Source organism: Aquarana catesbeiana, linkage group LG04, assembly GCF_042186555.1.
Source record: "Aquarana catesbeiana isolate 2022-GZ linkage group LG04, ASM4218655v1, whole genome shotgun sequence".
Classification (NCBI taxonomy): Eukaryota; Metazoa; Chordata; class Amphibia; order Anura; family Ranidae; genus Aquarana; species Aquarana catesbeiana.
The window spans coordinates 127,189,496-127,210,498 of NC_133327.1; the positions used below are offsets into that span (position 1 = coordinate 127,189,496).

The 21,003-nt window shown below is 42.1% G+C and overlaps 1 protein-coding gene across 8 annotated transcripts in view; it reads right to left on the reverse strand.

Annotated features, from left to right (window-relative positions):
- The window catches only part of LOC141139448 (thyroglobulin-like), a 152,548-nt gene that overhangs the window by 51,741 nt on the left and 79,804 nt on the right, over positions 1-21,003 (reverse strand). For 6 of the 8 annotated variants that reach the window (XM_073625534.1, XM_073625536.1, XM_073625540.1 and 3 more), the window contains 2 exons: positions 9,406-9,621; positions 4,908-5,117 (listed from right to left, as the gene is read on the reverse strand). The exons of 1 other annotated variant lie outside the window; for it this stretch is intronic. In XM_073625534.1, coding sequence (XP_073481635.1) covers positions 4,908-5,117; positions 9,406-9,621 — 426 coding nt within the window. The remainder of the gene's footprint in view (positions 1-4,907; positions 5,118-9,405; positions 9,622-21,003) is intronic. One more of the 8 variants, XM_073625535.1, reaches the window with a different exon arrangement.

Genomic DNA, 21,003 nt, shown 5'->3' on the forward strand with positions numbered 1-21,003 from the left:
TGTGCATGCCTGTGAAATGGCAAAAAACTACAGCACCTAAAATTATATATATATATATGACTCCTTTTGTTTTTCAACTTTATTGCTATCACAATGGATGAACAATATACAGGGATATGTAATGTAATACTGACACATAATCACACGCATAGGTTGGACTTGATGGACTTGTGTCTTTTTTCAACCTCACCTACTATGTAACTATGTAACAACACCCCTTGTTACAGCTTGGACAGTGACAGGTACTCTATATAGAAAGATCAAGGGTCTAATAGAGCCCGGATCTCTCCTCAGCCTTTCAAGACAGCTGGGTTTTGATCGGCTGCTTCCAGCCAGGGAAACACAACATGGAAACCTGAAGTGATGAAATCCTTTTTATCTTCAAATTCCCATTTGTCACAGAGGAGAGGGAGGAATATATGTTCTTTTTTTTCTGTGTGGGCAGCTGACTCGAATGTTTGTTGGGCTCCATGGTGGAGCAGGAGAGCCAGGGAAATGAAGGCGGGCGGTGGCAAGGAGGGGGGGCTCCTTTGCAATCCCTGTAAATGTGATAGGGAGGCTGTAGAGACACTCAAATCACTTTAACACGCTGAGAGATTGGAAGGAGCTGGTGGCAAATTGGGTGGTTCCTGCAGGCCCCATTCACACCACAGCGTTTTTGTAGCTTGAAGCTCCAAAATGCTCAACATCAAAATCTATTGATTTTCAATTGTTTCTATTCACACCTGAATGTAGTGTCGCTTGAATCTTGTAGCTTGAAAAAGTACAAGCTTCAAGAATTTTTTTGGCTCCACTGAAAACACCTGAAAACATACAAAAGCATTCACAAATGCACACATCGCACATTTTTCATTCTCTAAATATTAACTTTCCATTAGCTAAAAATTTAAATAAGAAACACTCACAAACACTGAAAAAATGGCTTGTAAAAACGACTTTAATATATATAGATGTGTCTATATATATTTATATATACTGTATATATAAAAGAGACAATGTTCAAGGTGACGTGCACAACAATTCCATGTTCCAGTCTTCAGCAATCAGACCCTCCCATGGGTCACATATAGAAAAAACGGAAAGAGGATTGCTGCACTTAAAATTTAATATAGTAAAGATGACATTTCAAAGAAATAGTCATTTCAGTAACGTGGGATCTAGCTAACTTGCATACAGCCATCCCTCATAATTTGGGAATTGAAGCATGCCGCCGGCTGCTTACTCATTCAGGAAATTACAGTTTTGCACATATTACTTTTTTGTTACAACTTTTATCGGTGGTTTTCCTATTCAAAGAAAAATACTATTTGCAGATAGTTGGGGCTGCAAACGGTTCTAATGCTATCTATTTTCCCAGAACTGTATCTGTTGGTACAGGTTCATAGATGACGCATTTGCAATGTGGGTGGGTGACTTAGAATCTCTATTTTTATTTCATATGTATCTTACATCTTTGATTTCCGGTTTAATATTCAACATGTCGTTTAGTAAGATAGAGATACCTTTCCTTGATACTTTACTGAAGATAGAGGGCCAACGTATTATTAGTGATTTATACATCAAGCCTACAGATCGTAACCAATTGTTACTCTATTCTAGCTTCCATCCACCTGGAGTGTTCAAGTCCATTCCCCGTAGCCAATTGGTATGGGTTTCCAGGATAGTCAGTGATTTGGATGTAAGGGATAAAAGATTGGATGAGATGGAGGACAGGCTCTGACAGCAAGATTATCCATGAGAAATTATTAGAAAATAAGGGGAAAATTTATTCTGTCACATATACAAAGATACAGGCACTCTGCACCTGCCATTCATCTCACTATTCCATCCATTTTCTACAAAAGTTTTCAATATCATTAAAAAACACTGGTCTATCTTGAATGATAATTATCCATCTGTACGGGAACTTAAATTTCCTCCTTTGACTTCTTACCATCGGGGCTGGACCATTTATGACAGATTAGTTAAAGCTGATCAATATCATCCCGCAACAGCACCTGTTACATTCTTGGGACCTCGTAACTTTGGTTCCTATCCATGTCTTAGCTCTGTCCAATGTAACAACATGATAAAGGGGAAATCGTTTTGTCATCCACATAGAGGTTGTAAAAAAACTTCACCCTGGATAGACATTTAATAGAAAAGGGACACACTGTTTCTCAACTCAAGTTTATGGCTACTGAAAAATAGACGTGGAGGCAATAGAGAATCAACCCTTAGAAAACGCAAGGTACAATGGATTCATCGTCTAAAGTGGTTGAAAATCCTATCAGACCACTTTTATTTACAGGCAAGCCAATAATAGCTTACTTGTAAATACTGGAAATATCTCCTAAACCTGTACGGTTTAGGAGATATTTACCATTTACGCTTGTGCTGATGTCATCGGCGCATGCACACTATAGAAAGGGCATGATCATGCTGTTTCTATAGGGCCCGTACCATGCCTCTGGCCAGTCACAGAGCCAGAGTCCGTGGTCCCAGAAGGAAGATTAGTGAAGATGGATGCTGCGGACATCGTGGGCTTCGTTTGCGGGTAAGTGGCACATAATGGGCTAGTATGCGATGCATACTAGCCCATTATGCTTTTACTTTGCAGGGGAATCAAATGGAAGGTAACCCCCTCAGGGTTTAGTTCCTCTTTAAATACATTGTTTGCTAATAGATTGAATTCAGACTTTGATCTATACTTATTTTCGTGATTTATTTTGGTTTAGATTTGTTTCTTGATATATTTATTAGTAATGCAGTTTGTTTGTATTGTGCATTATTATGCATTATTATTAGGTCGATGTTTTAATTACATTTATTCTTTTTTTGATAGAACTTGATTGTGGTGAGGAGAACGATTGTACTTTATAAACCATCACTCTGCATACATCTATAGACATTTACCCTGTTGTCAATTAGCTTCATCTAATTGGAATAATTGGTTAACGGATTCCAGGTGTGATTAGTTAATATATACAGATATACTTGTAAAGATTTTCATTGTTGGATGTGTTCTATTATGATGAAGGACGCTATCTGTATAACCTGAAGCCATTATATTGGACATTGAAATGATTATTTCTTTGTAATGTTGTTTTTACTACATTAATTTTTAAGTACAGCAATCCTCTTTCTGTCACAGTTATATATATATATATATATATATATATATATATATATATATATACATACATAGTATCTCACAAAAGTGAGTACACCCCTCACATTTTTGTAAATATTTTATTATATCTTTTCATGTGACAACACTGAAGAAATGACACTTTGCTACAATGTAAAGTAGTGAGTGTACTGTTCCCATCAAAATAACCCAACACACAGCCATTAATTTCTAAACCGCTGACAACAAAAGTGAGTACACCCCTAAGTAAAAATGTCCAAATTGGGCCCAAAGTATTAATATTTCGTGTGACCACCATTATTTTCCAGCACTGCCTTAACCCTCTTGGGCATGGAGTTCACCAGAGCTTCACAGGTTGCCACTGGAGTCCTCTTCCACTCCTCTATAACGACATCACGGAGCTGGTGGATGTTAGAGACATTGCGCTCCTCCACCTTCCATTTGAGGATTCCCCAAAGATGCTCAATAGGGTTTAGGTCTGGAGACATGCTTGGCCAGTCCATCACCTACCCTCAGCTTCTTTAGCAAGGCAGTGGCCGTCTTGGAGGTGTGTTTGGGGTTGTTATCATTTTGGAATACTGCCCTGCAGCCTAGTCCCCGAAGGGAGGGGATCATGCTCTGCTTCAGTATGTCACAGTACATGTTGGCATTCATGGTTCCCTCAATGAACTGTAGCCCCCCAGTGTCAGCAGCACTCATGCAGCCCCAGACCATGATACTCCCACTACCATGCTTGACTGTAGGCAAGACATACTTGTCTTTGTACTCCTCACCTGGTTGCCGTCACACACACTTGACACCATCTGAACCAAATAAGTTTATCTTGGTCTCATCAGATCACAGGACATGGTTCCAGTAATCCATGTCCTTAGTCTGCTTGTCTTCAGCAAACTGTTTGCGGGCTTTCTTGTGCATCATCTTTAGAAGAGGCTTCCTTCTGGGATGACAGCCATGCAGACTAATTCGATGCAGTGTGCGGGGTATGGTCTGAGCACTGACAGGCTGACCCCCCCACCCCTTCAACCTCTGCAGCAATGCTAGCAGCACTCATACGTCTATTTCCCAAAGACAATGGCAAGGCCTGTTCTGTGTGGAACCTGTTCTGTTAAACCACTGTATGGTCTTGGCCACCGTGCTGCAGCTCAGTTTCAGGATCTTGGCAATCTTCTTATAGCCTAGGCCATCTTTATGCAGAACAACAATTCTTTTTTCAGATCCTCTTTGCCATGAGGTGCCATTTTGATCTTCCAGTGACCAGTATGAGAGAGTGATAACACCAATCTTAACACACCTGCTCCCCATTCACACCTGAGACCTTGTAACACTAACGAGTCACATAACACTGGGGAAGGAAAATTGCTAATTGGGCCCAATTTGGACATTTTCACTTAGGGGTGTACTCACTTTTGTTGCCAGCGGTTTAGACATTAATGGTTGTGTGTTGAGTTATTTTTAGGGGCCAGCAAATTTACACTGTTATACAAGCTGTACACTTACTACTTTACATTGTAGCAAAGTGTCATTTCTTCAGTGTTGTCACATGAAAAGATATAATAAAATATTTACAAAAATGTGAGGGGTGTACTCACTTTTGTGAGATGCTGTGTATATATATATATATATACACAGTTATATCTATATATCTTCTATATACAGTATATGTATACAAATAACAGTATACACTTTCTGTTTCTGTTTCATGTGTTGATACATATGCTGATACTAGTGTTGTAGATATTTTTTCTGATGAGTTCTGTGGCCTAAAATGGAGACTTACCATGCCTTTCACATGTAGCTCGTGTTTGTCCAGGTGGAGTTTTTGTGCCAGCAATCTCTGTGCCCATTGCGCTGACACACCAGCAGTGCCCAGCGCTGGTATGACACTGCTGTGCTTGGTAATTGCCCTTTTCATCACATTGTGGAATATAATGACCAATCATCTTCTTTGCCAGAGCTTCTTGTCGCTGCTTCAAGCATTTTGTCAAGTCTGTCAACATGTACAGAAAAGATTATTGATAGTCAAAGCTCTTTGCAAGGAAAATGCTCCAAATTCATGAACAGGCTTGGGAAATCTTGAATTGGTGGCAGGAAATGCTAAAAAGCTGAAATCTGGAGACAATTAATAGATAACCTTTATCCCCAGAAAATTATTTGAGCAGCTTTTTGAGCTAAAACAAAATATCAGAGGTGATGAGGGACTCTGATCCCAGCGCTCAAAAATGGAAAAGAGATTATTTGTGCACTTCCAGCCGCTATTATAGAATCAAACAATCATGTAAACAATATATACTCACTTAGAAGAAGGAAGTATTAACAGCGCTTAATGTGAATAAAATATTCACCAATATGATGCCTCATATAGTGCTAAAAACACCTATTTAAACTCTAATCATATTGAACACAGTAACTCCTAATGCAGAGGTATCCGTCAATTTTTGAGTTCAATGATGTTGCATATCAAGCATATAAAATCAGATACAAAAACTATAAAACCTTAAGAGTTCAATAATGATATTGATCCAAAAAGGTTTGTTTAAAAAAGTTCAAAATGCAAAACTGAACTATATGTATGGCATAACAAGTCCTTCTCATTGTCAATTCCATGCATGCAACTGATAGCGATTAAGGGTGGGCTCCTAATCCAACCGGAGTGTGCTATCTGTGGGCTGCTACACCGAATCACCTCGTGATCAACCCCTTTTGAATATATGCTTACCAGAGGTAAGAGTTAGAAAAGCCTGTGATATCCTTCCCCACATAAATCTGCTCCTTAGCCGCTGTGTGCCTCAGTCTTCCATAGCCAGAATGATTTAATGCTGTGGATATGTCATGCAAGAATATAAGGAGAGGCTTTCCATAGTGTTAAACTGTTTATTGGAACAATACCATCCCCCCTAATACAAGTTATGCTTACAAGATCAAAGATTAAAATTCAGCCTGTCACAGTAACAGTGTTGGATCACCGCTGGTCGGTGTTCCGATCGTCCTGCCCACCGCGATGAGTCCCAGGATGACGCTGTCTGTGTGATGCTGGTAGGTCGCGTGGCCACGTGGTGTTTTTAGCACTATATGAGGCATCATATTGATGAATATTTTATTCACATTAAGCTCTGTTAATACTTCCTTCTTCTGTGAGTATATATTTTTTACAAGCTTTTTGAGCTAGTTGACCTTTTTATTATACTCAGGTGTAAAGACATTTGTAGTATACCACCACTCTATTTCATTGCACTACAGAGTTCGATCATCATAACTGGTTTTAGGCATTTAGGCACTTGAAGAGTATATATGTAAAGTATTTGGGCTTACAGAAGTAATTAAAAAAAAAAAAAAAGTTTATTTATTAAGCACTTAACCTCCGGAAGGTTTTACCCCCTTTATGACCTGGGCATTCTTTGCTTTTCAGCACTGTACTACTTTAAATGGCAATTGCGTGGTCATGCAACACTGTACACAAATGAAATGTATATAATTTTGTTTTACACAAATACAGCTTTCTTTTAGTGGTATTTATTAACTAATAGTTTTTTTATTATATAAATTAATTGATAAGCTTTACCACTAGAAAAAAGTCTGAGTAGCTTGTTGAGGATGTTGACCTTTTTTTATTACACTCAAGTGCAAAGACATATTATATTATGCCAGCAATCTATTTTATTGTGCTACAGAGTGCGTTCATCCTAACACAAATTTGTTTTTTTTAATAAAATATTCTTGTCTAGTAATGGTGCTTCAAATGGAGTTATGCTGAACCTTTATGAAACCTAGTTGCCTATATGCTGGACTGCATTGGCAGAGTTCCTGATTTTCTCCAGCAATCCCCCATTTCCATGTGGAGATCTAGATGTGCTAGAAGTTGGGAAGGCAATTTGCAGAGTAGTTGCAGCTGCATATGTACAGAGCAATAATGGAGAGACTGTAAAAATGAGAACAAGCTGTAAGGAGAGGGGTTTCTGGAAACTAGATGCAGCTAAAGATTCCTTTTACTGTCTGCATGCATCTGTGTTTTTTTTTAATTGATCCCTGTTCCTGTGGAGTCCTGAGGATCCTAGGTCCAGGCTGTACACAGGGTCACAACTTTTCTTCAAGTTGGGATTATCCATTGCCAGTTCTAAACCTCATCCCCTACTACTCAACTGTCAAACGCCAACACCTATACTACCCACTGAAACTGTTGCATCTGATAGTTTAGCAAAAAGGTCAGGGCTTGTGAGAGGTCCTTGTGAGGAGCCCTAAATTTGGTCATATTTTTAAAGATTCTATCACTTCAGGTCAATCTGTTGTATTAACCGCAGTTGTTCTAGATTTTTCCCCATAATTCTCCAAAGTGAAGCTTGAGTTTGCCTTTTTCTTCAGTTGCGGAGTGTTGGAACTATCTATATTTAGTACACCAGTCGCCGTCATTTTACGGCGGCAGGTCGGCACGATCTCGCGAACCATCGTAGCTATAAGTCGGCTTGCGGGATCGGGATAGCAGGCGTGCACACGCTCGCTGCACAGTGGGGGTGCCGATGCTTGTGGCTGACGGTCACGATGACCGCCGGCCACGAGCGATCGCGAGCACGAGAGACAGAACAGGGATGAGTGTGTGTAAACACACACTTCCCTGTTCTGAGAGGAGTGACAGATCGTGTGTTCCTATTAGCTAGGCACCATGATCCGTCACTTCCTCTAGTCAGTCCCCTCCCCCTTCAGTTAGAAACACGTACTAGGGAACACAGTTAACCCTTTGATCGCCCCCTAGTGTTAACCCCTTCCCTGCCAGTGACATTTTTACAGTAATCAGTGCATTTTTATAGCACTGATCGTTGTATAAATGCCAATGGTCCCAAAAATGTATCAAAATTGTCCGATGTGTCCACCATAATGTCACAGTCCAGAAAAAAATCGCAGATCACCGCCATTACTAGTAGAAAAAATAATAATAATAAAAATGCTATAAATCTATCCCCTATTTTGTAGACGCTATAACTTTTGCGCAAACCAATAAATATATTGTTATTGCGATTTTTTTTTACCAAAAATATGTAGTAGAATACATATCGGCCTAAACTGAGAAAAAATTAGCTTTTTTTAAAAAAAAATGGGGATATTTATTATAGCAAAAAAGACAAAATATTGTGTTTTTTTTCAAAATTGTCACTCTTTTTTTGTTTATAGCGCAAACCACAGAGGCAATCAAATACCACTAAAAGAAGGCTATATTTGTGGGAAAAAAAGGACGAAAATTTTGTTCGGGTGCAGTGTCGCCCGACCGCGCAATTGTTAGTTAAGTCAACGCAGTGCTGAATCGCAAAAAATGGCTCGGTCATTCAGCAGCCAAATCTTCCGGGGCTGAAGTGGTTAATTTTTCCTTTTCAATTGAGTCTTTTGCAAGTCCATCCCAGGTCAACAACCTTTTTTTTTTAACAAGAACATTTATAAAGGGCTTTCCAGCCTTCTGATACACCTGAGTGAAAGGACCTTTTTCCTTTGAGCAGGTGTGGCTAATATAACTGTGTGTTCTGATTTTGTGATGTTAAGGTTAGAGTTACCACAGGTGTAGGTGGGTGGTAGCACAAGAACTTGGCCTTTGGAAGAAGGAAGTTTAATTCCAATCTTGCCTTCAAGACAATATATTCTAATGCCCCATACACACGATGAGATTATCGGACGAATGATCGTCCGTTTTTTATTGCATGCTGATATCAGATCGAATCTGATGAGTTTACTAAAGTCACGAAAATTCCCGCACGACAGAAATAAAATTCGGAAGTGATGTCATGTGTTGTAATGCATTTGTATTGCATTTTCGAAACAATAGCTGTACTGATTAAACGAAAATCGCACGATCTGGCATCGTACAAAAAAATTTTTCCTGCATGTCCGATAGAATAATATTGGATGAACTGTCCTCATTGGCTCTCGAAAGCTCTGTACTAACGATTAGAGTTGCCACCTCATCCCTTTAAACCCGAACACCTTTGAATTACACAGGTTCTGAGGCTAATTAAATGCAGATAAGGCACCAAGTGAGTTTAATTACCACCTTAATCAGCCACAGAACCTGTGTAATTAATATGTGTTCGGGTTTAAAGGGATGAGGTGGCAACCCTACTAACGATCCGACTATCATACGGTCGCTTCAAAAGCGGTATTTTCCGTACGATTTTTTGATCGTGTGTACGGGGCTTAAGCCCTCACTCACCAAAGACCTCTCCAGAGTCAATCAATAAGATTATATGAATTATTTTTATCACAAAGATATGCAGAGAAGTTGGAGAACTGAGTCTTACCTTGTTTTTCACATGTAGCTGGTGTTTGTCCAGGTGGAGTTTTTGTGCCAGCAATCTCTTCACCAATTGCACTAACACACCAGCAGTACCCAGTGCTGCCATGGCACTGCTGTGGTTGGTAACTGCCCTTTTCATCACACTGAGGAACAAAACCACCTACCACTTTCTTGTCTCCTCCCAGAGCTACCTGACGTTCCTTCAAGCATTTTGGCAAGTCTGTCAACATATACAGGAAAGAACAGAGATTACAGAGAGCAAACTCATAAGAGTTTAAAGGTCAAGAAATAGTAGCAGTGTAATAAGAACACTGCATTATTGCTGTGAAAAAAGTATTAAGGTGTATCTAAACCCTCTGTAATGTCTGTGTAATTTTAAAAAGTTAATTCTTTATTTTAAACGCTCTGATTTAAATTAACCATTTGCTGCCCGGGCCAATTTTTGGCTTTTTTTGCATACATAAAAAATCAGATTTTTTTTGCTAGAAAATTACTTAGAAACCTCAAATTTGCGCAGCGAAAAATCAAACACAAATTTTCAGGGAAAAATACACGTATTAATTTTAGTGCATACAAACACAATATAATACCCAATTCTTTGGTAAAATATAAAACATGATGTTGCGTTGAGTAAATAGATAAGAAACATATCAAGATTTAACCTCCCTATCGGTAATCCCGAGTGTGGCTCGGGGTAAATTTTCATTACCAAAAGCAGTAACCCCGAGCCACACTCGGGACTGCATCGCAGTATCCTGGTAAAGTTAATTAAAAATAATAAGGTGCGCTAGTAATTAACTTCCTTTTGGAATATTACACATATAATATATACCGTGAAGTAAAACAAAAATAATATGTAAACCGCAGTCAAAATTAGGGCTTAAAATAATTAAAATCCATATCTGCCTTCAAAAAACATCCAGGTAAAAATCAGAAAAAAAATGTACAGCAAATTGAATGATGTGTCTCAATCCTTATAAATAGCGACAAATATTCTTTGTGTGTTCAAAAACCTCCATCAATTTAGTTAATATGCTGTGGATTCAGATGGCGTTTTAGAAGTAGCTTCATTGCGCAATGATATTTTTTCTCTTTCTTTCTTTGCATTACACAATCTAAATATGGAATGGGAGGGTTCTAAAACATTATTTTTAAGCTTCAGAATTACAGGGCAGAGACTCACAGCCCAATTTAATTGTTTTGATTGAAGAAATCGGAAATAGCATCTTTGATGGAGGTTTTTGAACACACAAAGAATATTTGTCACTATTTATAGGGATTGAGACACATCATTCAATTTGCTGTACATTTTTTTCTGATTTTTACCTGGATGTTTTTTGAAGACAGCTATGGATTTTATTATATATACTGTTCTTTCTGCCTGGAAACTTGAGAATGTCCATGGCAACCAAAAAGTGTCCCTTTATGTCAAAAAGCGGTTTTAGACCAGCTAGAAAAGAGCGATAGTAAATTAGAACACTTGCAGAATTGAGCGACAGTGATTCGTGGGGAAATTCGTCATCAAACACTGAAAGTAATGACAGCGACAATTCTGCAACTGAGCAAATTTCAGTGTTTTTGATTTGATTACATTGTTGAATAAAATGTATTATTATGATATTATTATTTTTTATAATTATATATAGTTATTTATTATATTACAATTTATTATGTTGTGTTTCAAACTTTATCATACCTGGATGTCTACTAGACTCTTGTTTGGACAGATTTAAGTGAGTTATTCCTAAGAATTACAGGCCTACAATATAAATGCCAAATTTCCATGCGAAACAATGTACCGCTTTGAGCTTCAAAAATCTGACATAATCATACCGCCAGAGAGGTTACATTTGCATATACTTGTGAAATGGTAACAAATGACAGCAACTCAAATTATCCATAGGCAACCCTTTTTTCATTTAACTTTATTGCTATAACAATGTTGGAGCAACAATCTTGCAATAGCTTGGGCAGTAACAGGTACTCTTTATGGAGAGATCAGGGGTCTATTAGACCTCAGCCCTCCAAGGTAGCTTAGTTCGATTGGCTGCTTCTGGCCAGGAAACAACAGCATCAAAAGTGGAAGTAATGAGTGATGAAATCCACGTTACTTCTGGATTCATTCGTCACAGAGGAGAGGGAGGAGTATATGTTCTTTCTTCTCCTCTGTTGGCAGTCAACCCATCTGCTTGTAATAATGCCTGGCTCCACAGTGGAAGAGGAGACCCTGGGAACAGCAGCAGGCTGCAGTGGGAGGCAGGCCCATTTGCAATCACTATAAAAATGATGGCTATAGAGCCGCTCAGGTCACATTTACATAAATAGACAGCATGGCTGGAGCTGGTATCAAAATGGGATGCCAACAGGCCTCATTCACACCTGAACATTTTGTAGCTCCAAAAAGCTTTACATTAAAATTGCAATGTGGCTTGACGCTTGTATCTGGAAAAAATTGGATTGCATTGAAGAAATTTAATATTTTCTCCAGCAATTCTACCCCATTTCCAGGTGGAGTTCTAGATGTGTCAGAACTTGGGAAAGCAATTTGCAAAACAGTTACAGCTTTAAAAGTACAGAGCGGTAATGGAAAGACCGCAAAAGGGAGAACAAGCAGGGGTTTCTGGAAACTAGATGATGCTAAAGATCGTTTTTGATGTCTGCATGCACCTGTGTTATTATTCAAATTGATCCCTGTTCCTGTGGAGTCCTGAGGGTCTTAGGTCCAGGCTGTACATAGGGTCACAACTTTTCTTCATTTTGGGACTATCCCTTGCCCATGCTAAAACCCATCCCCTACCACTCAACTGTCAAAAGTCCAAGCCTATACTATCCACTGAAGCTCTTGCATCTGATAGTTTAGCAAAAAGGCCAGAGCTTGTGAGAGGCGCTTGTAAGGAACCCTAAAGCTGGTCATACATTTAAGGACACTAAAGGTTTTTTACCATCATGCATGAAGGTAAAGAAAAAACTTCACCTTTTAAAAGTGGTTTAAGTTTAATCTTTGTAACATTCTATTGAAAAATGTACTTTTTGTGTGTTTAAGTTTAAACATACATCAACAGGACCCTGCACTGGACACGCCCAAACTCAATAATTTAAAGGAGTGTCCACATACTTTTGGTCATATAATATGTGAGGTGGTCAGTAGGGAAGAGCTCACTCTTCAGTCTGAACAGAAGTTCGGACCAAACATGTGACCTAAAGCAAAAGTCACATGATTGAGGGCTATCCAAAGTATTGTGTGTGTTTTTTGTAATTGGAAACTGAAGACTGCTCTCAATCCTACAGACCACTTCATCAGTAATATAAGAGTATATGAAACGCACAATTGGGAAGCAGAGCTTCTATATTTAGTAAGTAAATATGGCTATATATTTGTTGACTGGGCTTGTGCACCTAAAACCAAGCTGAGTGGGCAAGCTTTCTCTTTCATTTTTCCTTTTCAAAGGAGTCTTTTGCAGGTCCATCCCAGGTCAACAACCTTTTTTTTTTCAACAAGAACAATATAAGGGGCTTTCCAGCCCTCTGATACTCTGAGGGCTGAGAGACAGAACCTTTTTCCTTTGAGCTGGTGTGCGTAATATGACTGTGTGTTTTGATTATGTGATTTTAAGGCTAGAGTGACAACAAGTGTAGGTGGTAGCTAGGGATGAGCTTCGAGTTTGAGTCAAACCCGTTTTCGACTCGAACATTGCATGTTCAACCGTTCGCCGAATTGTGAACGTTATGGGCCGTTCACGCCAAATTCGAGTGGCGCGTCACAGCCCATAATTCACTGCGGCATCGCAGTGTATTGCTGGCTGATGATTGGCCAAGCATGCACTATGACCCACATGCTTGACCAATCACAGTGCCATCTGTACAGAGAGCTGTAATTGGCTAAAGCCAGGGTGGCTTTGGCCAATTATGGCTCAGGGGGGTTAGTACACGCTCCACACTGTATAAGGCCACCTGCGTGGTGGCCTTGTGTAGTGTGTTGCGGCGGCGGAGAGATAGACAGAGAGACAGTGTCATTTGATTTAAGTTAGATAGAGTAGGCAGACGAGTCAGTTAGCTGCACTCACAGTGTATTGTGTATATATATATATATATATATATATATATATATATATATATATATATGCATCCTAGGTGTTGTGTGTATATATATATATATACACAGTGGGGACGGAAAGTATTCAGACCCCCTTAAATTTTTCACTCTTTGTTATATTGCAGCCATTTGCTAAAATCATTTAAGTTCATTTTTTTTCCTCATTAATGTACACACAGCACCCCATATTGACGGAAAAACACAGAATTGTTGACATTTTTGCAGATTTATTAAAAAAGAAAAACTGAAATATCACATGGTCCTAAGTATTCAGACCCTTTGCTGTGACACTCATATATTTAACTCAGGTGCTGTCCATTTCTTCTGATCATCCTTGAGATGGTTCTACACCTTCATTTGAGTCCAGCTGTGTTTGATTATACTGATTGGACTTGATTAGGAAAGTCACACACCTGTCTATATAAGACCTTACAGCTCACAGTGCATGTCAGAGCAAATGAGAATCATGAGGTCAAAGAAACTGCCCAAAGAGCTCAGAGATAGAATTGTGGCAAGGCACAGATCTGGCCAAGGTTCAAAAAAATTTCTGCTGCACTTAAGGTTCCTAAAAGCACAGTGGCCTCCATAATCCTTATATGGAAGAGGTTTGGGACGACCAGAACCCTTCCTAGAGCTGGCCATCCGGCCAAACTGAGCTATTGGGGGAGAAGAGCCTTGGTGAGAGAGGTAAAGAAGAACCCAAAGATCACTGTGCCTGAGCTCCAGAGATGCAGTCGGGAGATGGGAGAAAGTTGTAGAAAGTCAACCATCACTGCAGCCCTCCACCAGTTGGATCTTTATGGCAGAGTGGCCCGATGGAAGCCTCTCCTCAGTACAAGACACATGAAACCCACATGGAATTTGCTAAAAAACACCTAAAGGACTCCAAGATGGTGAGAAATAAGATTCTTTGGTCTGATGAGACCAAGATAGAACTTTTTGGCCTTAATTCTAAGTGGTATGTGTGGAGAAAACCACCTGTCCATATACAGTCCCAACAGTGAAGCATGGTGGTGGCAGCATCATGCTGTGAGGGTGTTTTTCAGCTGCAGGGACAGAATAACTGGTTGCAATCAAGGGAAAGATGAATGCGGCCAAGTACACTGATATCCTGGACAAAAACCTTCTCCAGAGTGCTCAGGACCTCAGACTGTGCCGAAGGTTTACCTTCCAATAAGACAAGGACCCTAAGCACACAGCTAAAATAACGAAGCAGTGGGTTCACAACAACTCCGTAACTGTTCTTGAATGGCCCAGCAAGAGCCCTGACTTAAACCCAATTGAGCATCTCTGGAGAGATCTAAAAATGGCTGTCCACCAACGTTTACTATCCAACCTGACAAAACTGGAGAGGATCTGCAAGGAGGAATGGCAGAGGATCCCCAAATCCAGGTGTGAGAAACTTGTTGCATCTCTCCTAAAAAGACTCATGGCTGTATTAGATCAAAAGGGTGCTTCTACTAAATACTGAGCAAAGGGTCTGAATACTTAGGACCAAGTGATATTTCAGTTTTTCTTTTTTAATAAACCTGCAAAAATGTCAACAATTCTGTGTTTTTCTGTCTGTATGGGGTGTTGTGTGTACATTAATGAGGAAAAAAAGAACTTAAATGATTTTAGCAAATGGCTGCAAAATAACAAAGAGTGAAAAATTTAAGGGGGTCTGAATACTTTCTGTCCCCACTATGTATATATATATATACCACAGGCAGGCAGCTACAGTATTTACAGGTAGTGTAGTGCGTCCTCTGCACAGTGTGCACCTAAAGCTACCTGAAGAAAATTGGTGGTGTTCTCCTGATCCTATCAGTACCACAGGCAGGCAGCTGCAGTATTTACAGTTAGTGTAGTGCGTCCTCTGCACAGTGTGCACCTAAAGCTACCTGAAGAAAATTGGTGGTGTTCTTCTGATCCTATTAGTACCACAGGCAGGCAGCTGCAGTAGTTATAGTTAGCGTAGTGCGTCCTCTGCACAGTGTGCACCTAAAGCTACCTGAAGACAATTGCTGTTGTTCTGATCCTATTAATACCACAGGCAGGCAGCTGCAGTATTTACAGTTAGTGTAGTGCATCCTCTGAACAGTGTGCACCTAAAGCTACCTGAAGACAATTGCTGTTGTTCTGATCCTATTAGTACCACAGGCAAGCAGCTGCAGTATTTACAGTTAGTGTGCATCCTCTGCACAATGTGCACCTAAAGCTACCTAAAGAAAATTGGTGGTGTTCTTCTGATCCTATTAGTACCACAGACAAGCAGCTGCAGTATTTACAGTTAGTGTAGTGCATCCTCTGCACAGTGTGCACCTAAAGCTACCTGAAGACAATTGATGTTGTTCTGATCCTATTAATACCACAAGCAAGCAGCTGCAGTATTTACTGTTAGTGTACTGTATCCTCTGCACAGTGTGCACTTAAAGCTATCTGAAGAAAATTGGTGTTGTTCTTCTCATCCTATTAGTACCACAGGCAGGCAGCTGCAGTATTTACAGTTAGTGTAGTGCATCCTCTGCACAGTGTGCACCTAAAGCTACCTGAAGACAATTGCTGTTGTTCTGATCCTATTAATACCACAGGCAGGCAGCTGTAGTATTTACAGTTAGCGTAGTGCATCCTCTGCACAATGTGCACCTAAAGCTACCCGAAGACAATTGCTGTTGCTCTGATCCTATTAGTACCACAGGCAAGCAGCTGCAGTATTTACAGTTAGTGTAGTGCGTCCTCTGCACAGTGTGCACCTAAAGCTACCTGAAAATAATTGCTGTTGTTCTGATCCTTTTAATACTACAGGCAGGCAGCTGCAGTATTTAAAGTTAGTGTAGTGCATCCTCTGCACAGTGTGCACCTAAAGCTACCTGAAGAAAATTGGTGGTGTTCTTCTGATCCTATTAGTACCACAGGCAGACAGCTGCAGTATTTACAGTTAGTGTAGTGCGTCCTCTGCACAGTGTGCACCTAAAGCTGCCTGAAGACAATTGCTGTTGTTCTGATCCTATTAGTACCACAGGCAGACAGCTGCAGTATTTACAGTTAGTGTACTGTGTCCCCTGCACAGTGTGCACCTAAAGCTACCTGAAGAAAATTGGTGGTGTTCTTCTGAATCCTAATAGTACCACAGGCAGGCAGCTGCAGTATTTACAGTTAGTGTACTGTGTCCTCTGCACAGTGTGCACCTAAAGCTACCTGAAGAAAATTGGTGGTGTTCTTCTGATCCTATTAGTACCACAGGCAGGCAGCTGCAGTAGTTATAGTTAGCGTAGTGCGTCCTCTGCACAGTGTGCACCTAAAGCTACCTGAAGACAATTGCAGTTGTTCTGATCCTATTAATACCACAGGCAGGCAGCTGCAGTATTTACAGTTAGTGTATTGTGTCCTCTGCACAGTGTGCACCTAAAGCTACCTGAAGACAATTGCTGGTGTTCTCATACTAATAATACTACAGCAGGTAGTTGATTCTGCTAGCTGCAGCATCAGTATATATATATATATATATATATATATATATATATATATATATATATATATATATATATATCCCAGCTTTGTGCAGCTACATCTCACTGCAGGCCATTAGTATGTCTGGAAGGCCAACAAGGAGAGGCAGACAGTCACAAGCCAATAAAAGAGGGCAAGCAGGCTCTGTGTCTAGAGGCAACAGTGCTGGTCATGGAGATGGTGCATCCTCATCATCAGCAGCAGTCTTCAAGGGATCATTTACAGTCCCAAGAAACCCATGGACTTGTACATGGCTGAGAGGAGGTGGCTGCGGATCATGTCATCCTTAGTAGCCCAGAGGACTCTAGACCGAGTGCCTCAGCAAACCTATGCTGTATGGCCTCCCTGATCCTGCAAAGCCTGCGGAAGGATCCTCGTATTCGTGGTATCAAGGGGAGATATGATTACTGGCTGGCAATCCTCCTTGATCCACATGTGCCTTGATCAGCACATGGCCGTGGGCCATGCGTGTCCTTTTTTTTGGAAGCTGGCTGCGTTGAGCCGCAACATGCAGAAGACTAGGTAGCGTGGATGACCAAGCTGTCCTCATCCCCTCTCACCCAGGCTCAAGGTACTTTGTCTGGCAAAGCAGCTGCCAACGTGGCCTCTTCCCTCGGCTGAATGGCATCAGTCACTCCTTCCCTAGCCCCACTATGTCCTCCTTAGGAGTCCCCCGAACTGTTTGACCACAGTGTTGTGTACATGCTCCAGGAGGATGCCCAACGTTTTGAAGGCTCCGATAACGGTACCCAGCTAGAGGAAGGTAGTAACGTGAGCCCAGAGAGAGGGGGTGCCCAAGAAGGGCAGCAATCTGGCATGCTCCTCCAGCTGCAGCATGCTGCCAGGTTTGCTCCAGTGATGAGGAGTAAGGGGATGATGAGGTCACTGACTCCACATGGGTGCCTGATAGGAGAGAGGAGGAGGCACATCTCCAACAAGGCAGGATGCCCTCCAGGGGCCAGCTTAAGGGAAGCACATGGACTGCATCACACCGCATGTGCAGGGCGCTGCTGTCTCTGTGCATTATTCCAAAAGTTCTTTGGTGTGGGCCTTTTTGAGACGAGTGCATCAGATTCTACCGCTGCTATTTGCAACATATGTCTCAAGCGTATCTCGCATGGCCAAAACATCACTCGCTTGGGCACCACATGCTTGACCAGACATATGTTAACCTGCCATGCAGTTCCTTGGCAAGCGAACCTAAAAGACCCACACCAAAGAACAAAGCGGACCTCTCCTTGTTCCTCATCAGCTGGGATCTCCAACCCCACTATACCTTCAGTCCTCTCTGAAACCTGCACTGAGGAATGAAGGTGTAGAATTAGGTGTGTCACAGCCAAGTACTTGTGGGCAATCTGCTATCGGTACACCAACGTCAGATTGTACCAGGAAAATTTCCCTGCCCCAGGTGCTGCACCACTGAAAGAAGTTCGCTCCCAGCCATCCACATGCCCAGAGGTTGAATGCTAGCTTGGCTAAATTGCTAGCACTTCAACTGCTGCCTTTTCAGTTGGTAGACTCTGCCCCCTTCCATGAGTTTGTGGAATATGCAGTTCCTCAGTGGCAGGTTCCCAAATGCCACTTTTTCTCACAGAAGGCGATTCCGGCTCTCTACCGGCATGTGGAAGACAATGTCTTGGCCTCGCTGGACAGGGCAGTCAGTGGTAAGGTGCATATTACCGCTGACTCATGGTCCAGCTTGCATGGACAGAGACATTACCATTCTTTCACCACGCACTGGGTGACTCTTCTGGCAGCTGGGAAGGATGCAGGGCAGGGTGCAGTAGTGTTGGAGGTTTTCCGCCACCACGCCTCCAAAATTTCACTAGTGGTGATTTTGCCACACCTCTCTCCTCCATCCCCTCCTCTTCTTCTTCCTCCATGGCCTCTTCCTCTGCTGATTTGTCCCCAGAACCAGCGGTGCTCCGTAGGCGTTCAAGGGTCTACGCAAGCACGCAGGCAAAAAGATGCCATGCGGTGTTTGAGCTGGTGTGCTTGGGGGACAGGAGCCACACTGGGGCAGAGATTCTGTCAGCTCTGCAGGGGCAGGTTCAGAGGTGGTTGACACCACGCCAGCTTAAGCCAGGTATGGTGGTTTGCGACAATGGTACCAACCTCCTCTCCGCCCTCCAACAGGGACAACTGACCCATGTGCCCTGTTTGGCTCACGTCCTTAACTTGGTGGTGCAGCGGTTCTTGGGCAGGTACCCGGGCTTACAGGATGTCCTGAGGCAGGCCAGGAAAGTGTGTGTGCACATTTCCGCAGGTCATATAATGCCAGTGCTCGGCTGGCTGACCTCCAAAAGGAATTTAACCTGCCCAAGAACCGCCTAATCTGTGACATGCCCACCAGGTGGAACTCAACTTTGGCCATGCTGCAGCGGCTGCACACACAGAAGAGGGCCATCAATGAGTACCTATGCGACTATGGCACCAGGACAGGGTCAGGGGCGCTTGTTTTTTTTTCCCCCACACCAGTGGGCTATGATCAGGGATGCATGCACTGTCCTCATTTGAGGAGGCCTCGAGGATGGTGAGCAGTGACAGTGCATGCATTACTGACACTGTCCCTCTTGTCCACCTGTTGGAGCACATGCTGCGTGGAATAATGGACAGAGCACTTGAGGCAGAACAGAGGGAGGAAGAGGAGGACTTCCTTACCTCTCAAGGCCTCCTTTTTCCAGACAGTGTTCTTGCGTGTAGATATCGACGAAGAAATCTGGACAGCCGCACACTGGAATAAATTATATGTGGTACACTGTGTACTCCATGATCCTGTTCTACGAATAAAGGCGAATATAATTTTTTCCGGTGTGCGGCTGTCCAGATTTCTTCGTCCATATCTACTTGTACCAGCAATAGCCAGCACCTGGGGCTCTCCTCTTTTTGGAGGTTAAGGATGTATGCACCTTGGCTTGGATCTACCTGAGCGGTGGAATTCATAGTGTTCCTGCGTGCCCGCCGATCACACAGGAAGAGGATGAGGAGGAGGAGGATTGTGTCAACATGGAGGTGGAGCCTGGCATTCAGCATCAGCAGCAGTCTTCAAGGGATCATTTACAGTCCCAAGAAACCCATGGACTTGTACGTGGCTGAGAGGAGGTGGCTGCGGATCATGTCATCCTTAGTAGCCCAGAGGACTCTAGACCGAGTGCCTCAGCAAACCTATGCTGTATGGCCTCCCTGATCCTGCAAAGCCTGCGGAAGGATCCTCGTATTCGTGGTATCAAGGGGAGGGATGATTACTGGCTGGCAATCCTCCTTGATCCACATTACAAGGGTAAGGTTGCGGACCTTATCTTGCCATCTCAGAGGGAGCAGAGGATGAAACATCTTCGGGAGGCCTTGCAGAAAGGTTTGTGCAACGTGTTTCCAGAGCCTGGGAGGTTACAATTTCCTGGTCCCCCTGGACAACGTGTTGCTGAGGCTTCGGTCAGTCACAGAAGGAGCAGTGGAGAAGGTGGCCATCTGACTGATGCATTCAGACAACTTTTTAGCTCGCAGCCCCAAGGTATGATCGGTTCCAGCAACCATCGCCAGCGTCTGATTCACATGATGCAGGATTACCTAGGGGCAAGATCAGACTTGGACACCTTTCCCACCGAAAATCCTCTGGGTTACTGGGTCTTGAGGATGGATCACTGGCTAGAGCTTGCACAGTATGCAATTGAGCTATTGGCCTGTCCTGCATCCAACATTCTTTTAGAACGCACATTCAGTGCTGCTGGAGGCTTTGTAACCGATCACAGGGTATGCCTGTCCACCGAATCATCACTATCGATCGGCTGACCTTCATAAAAATAAATCAGTCTTGGATCACCAGCTACCAAGCACCTGATGCTGATGTAACCGATTGATTTTTTTTTTTAATGTGAGATCCCTTCAAGACTGCCTATGCTGATGCTGAGTGACTATCCTGTTATGCTGAGTGACGATCCTCTTCCTCCTCAATTTTCATGCTGATAGCTTGTAAGAACATTTTTGGTTCTGGGCACCGCCACCAGTGGCCAAGGCCCA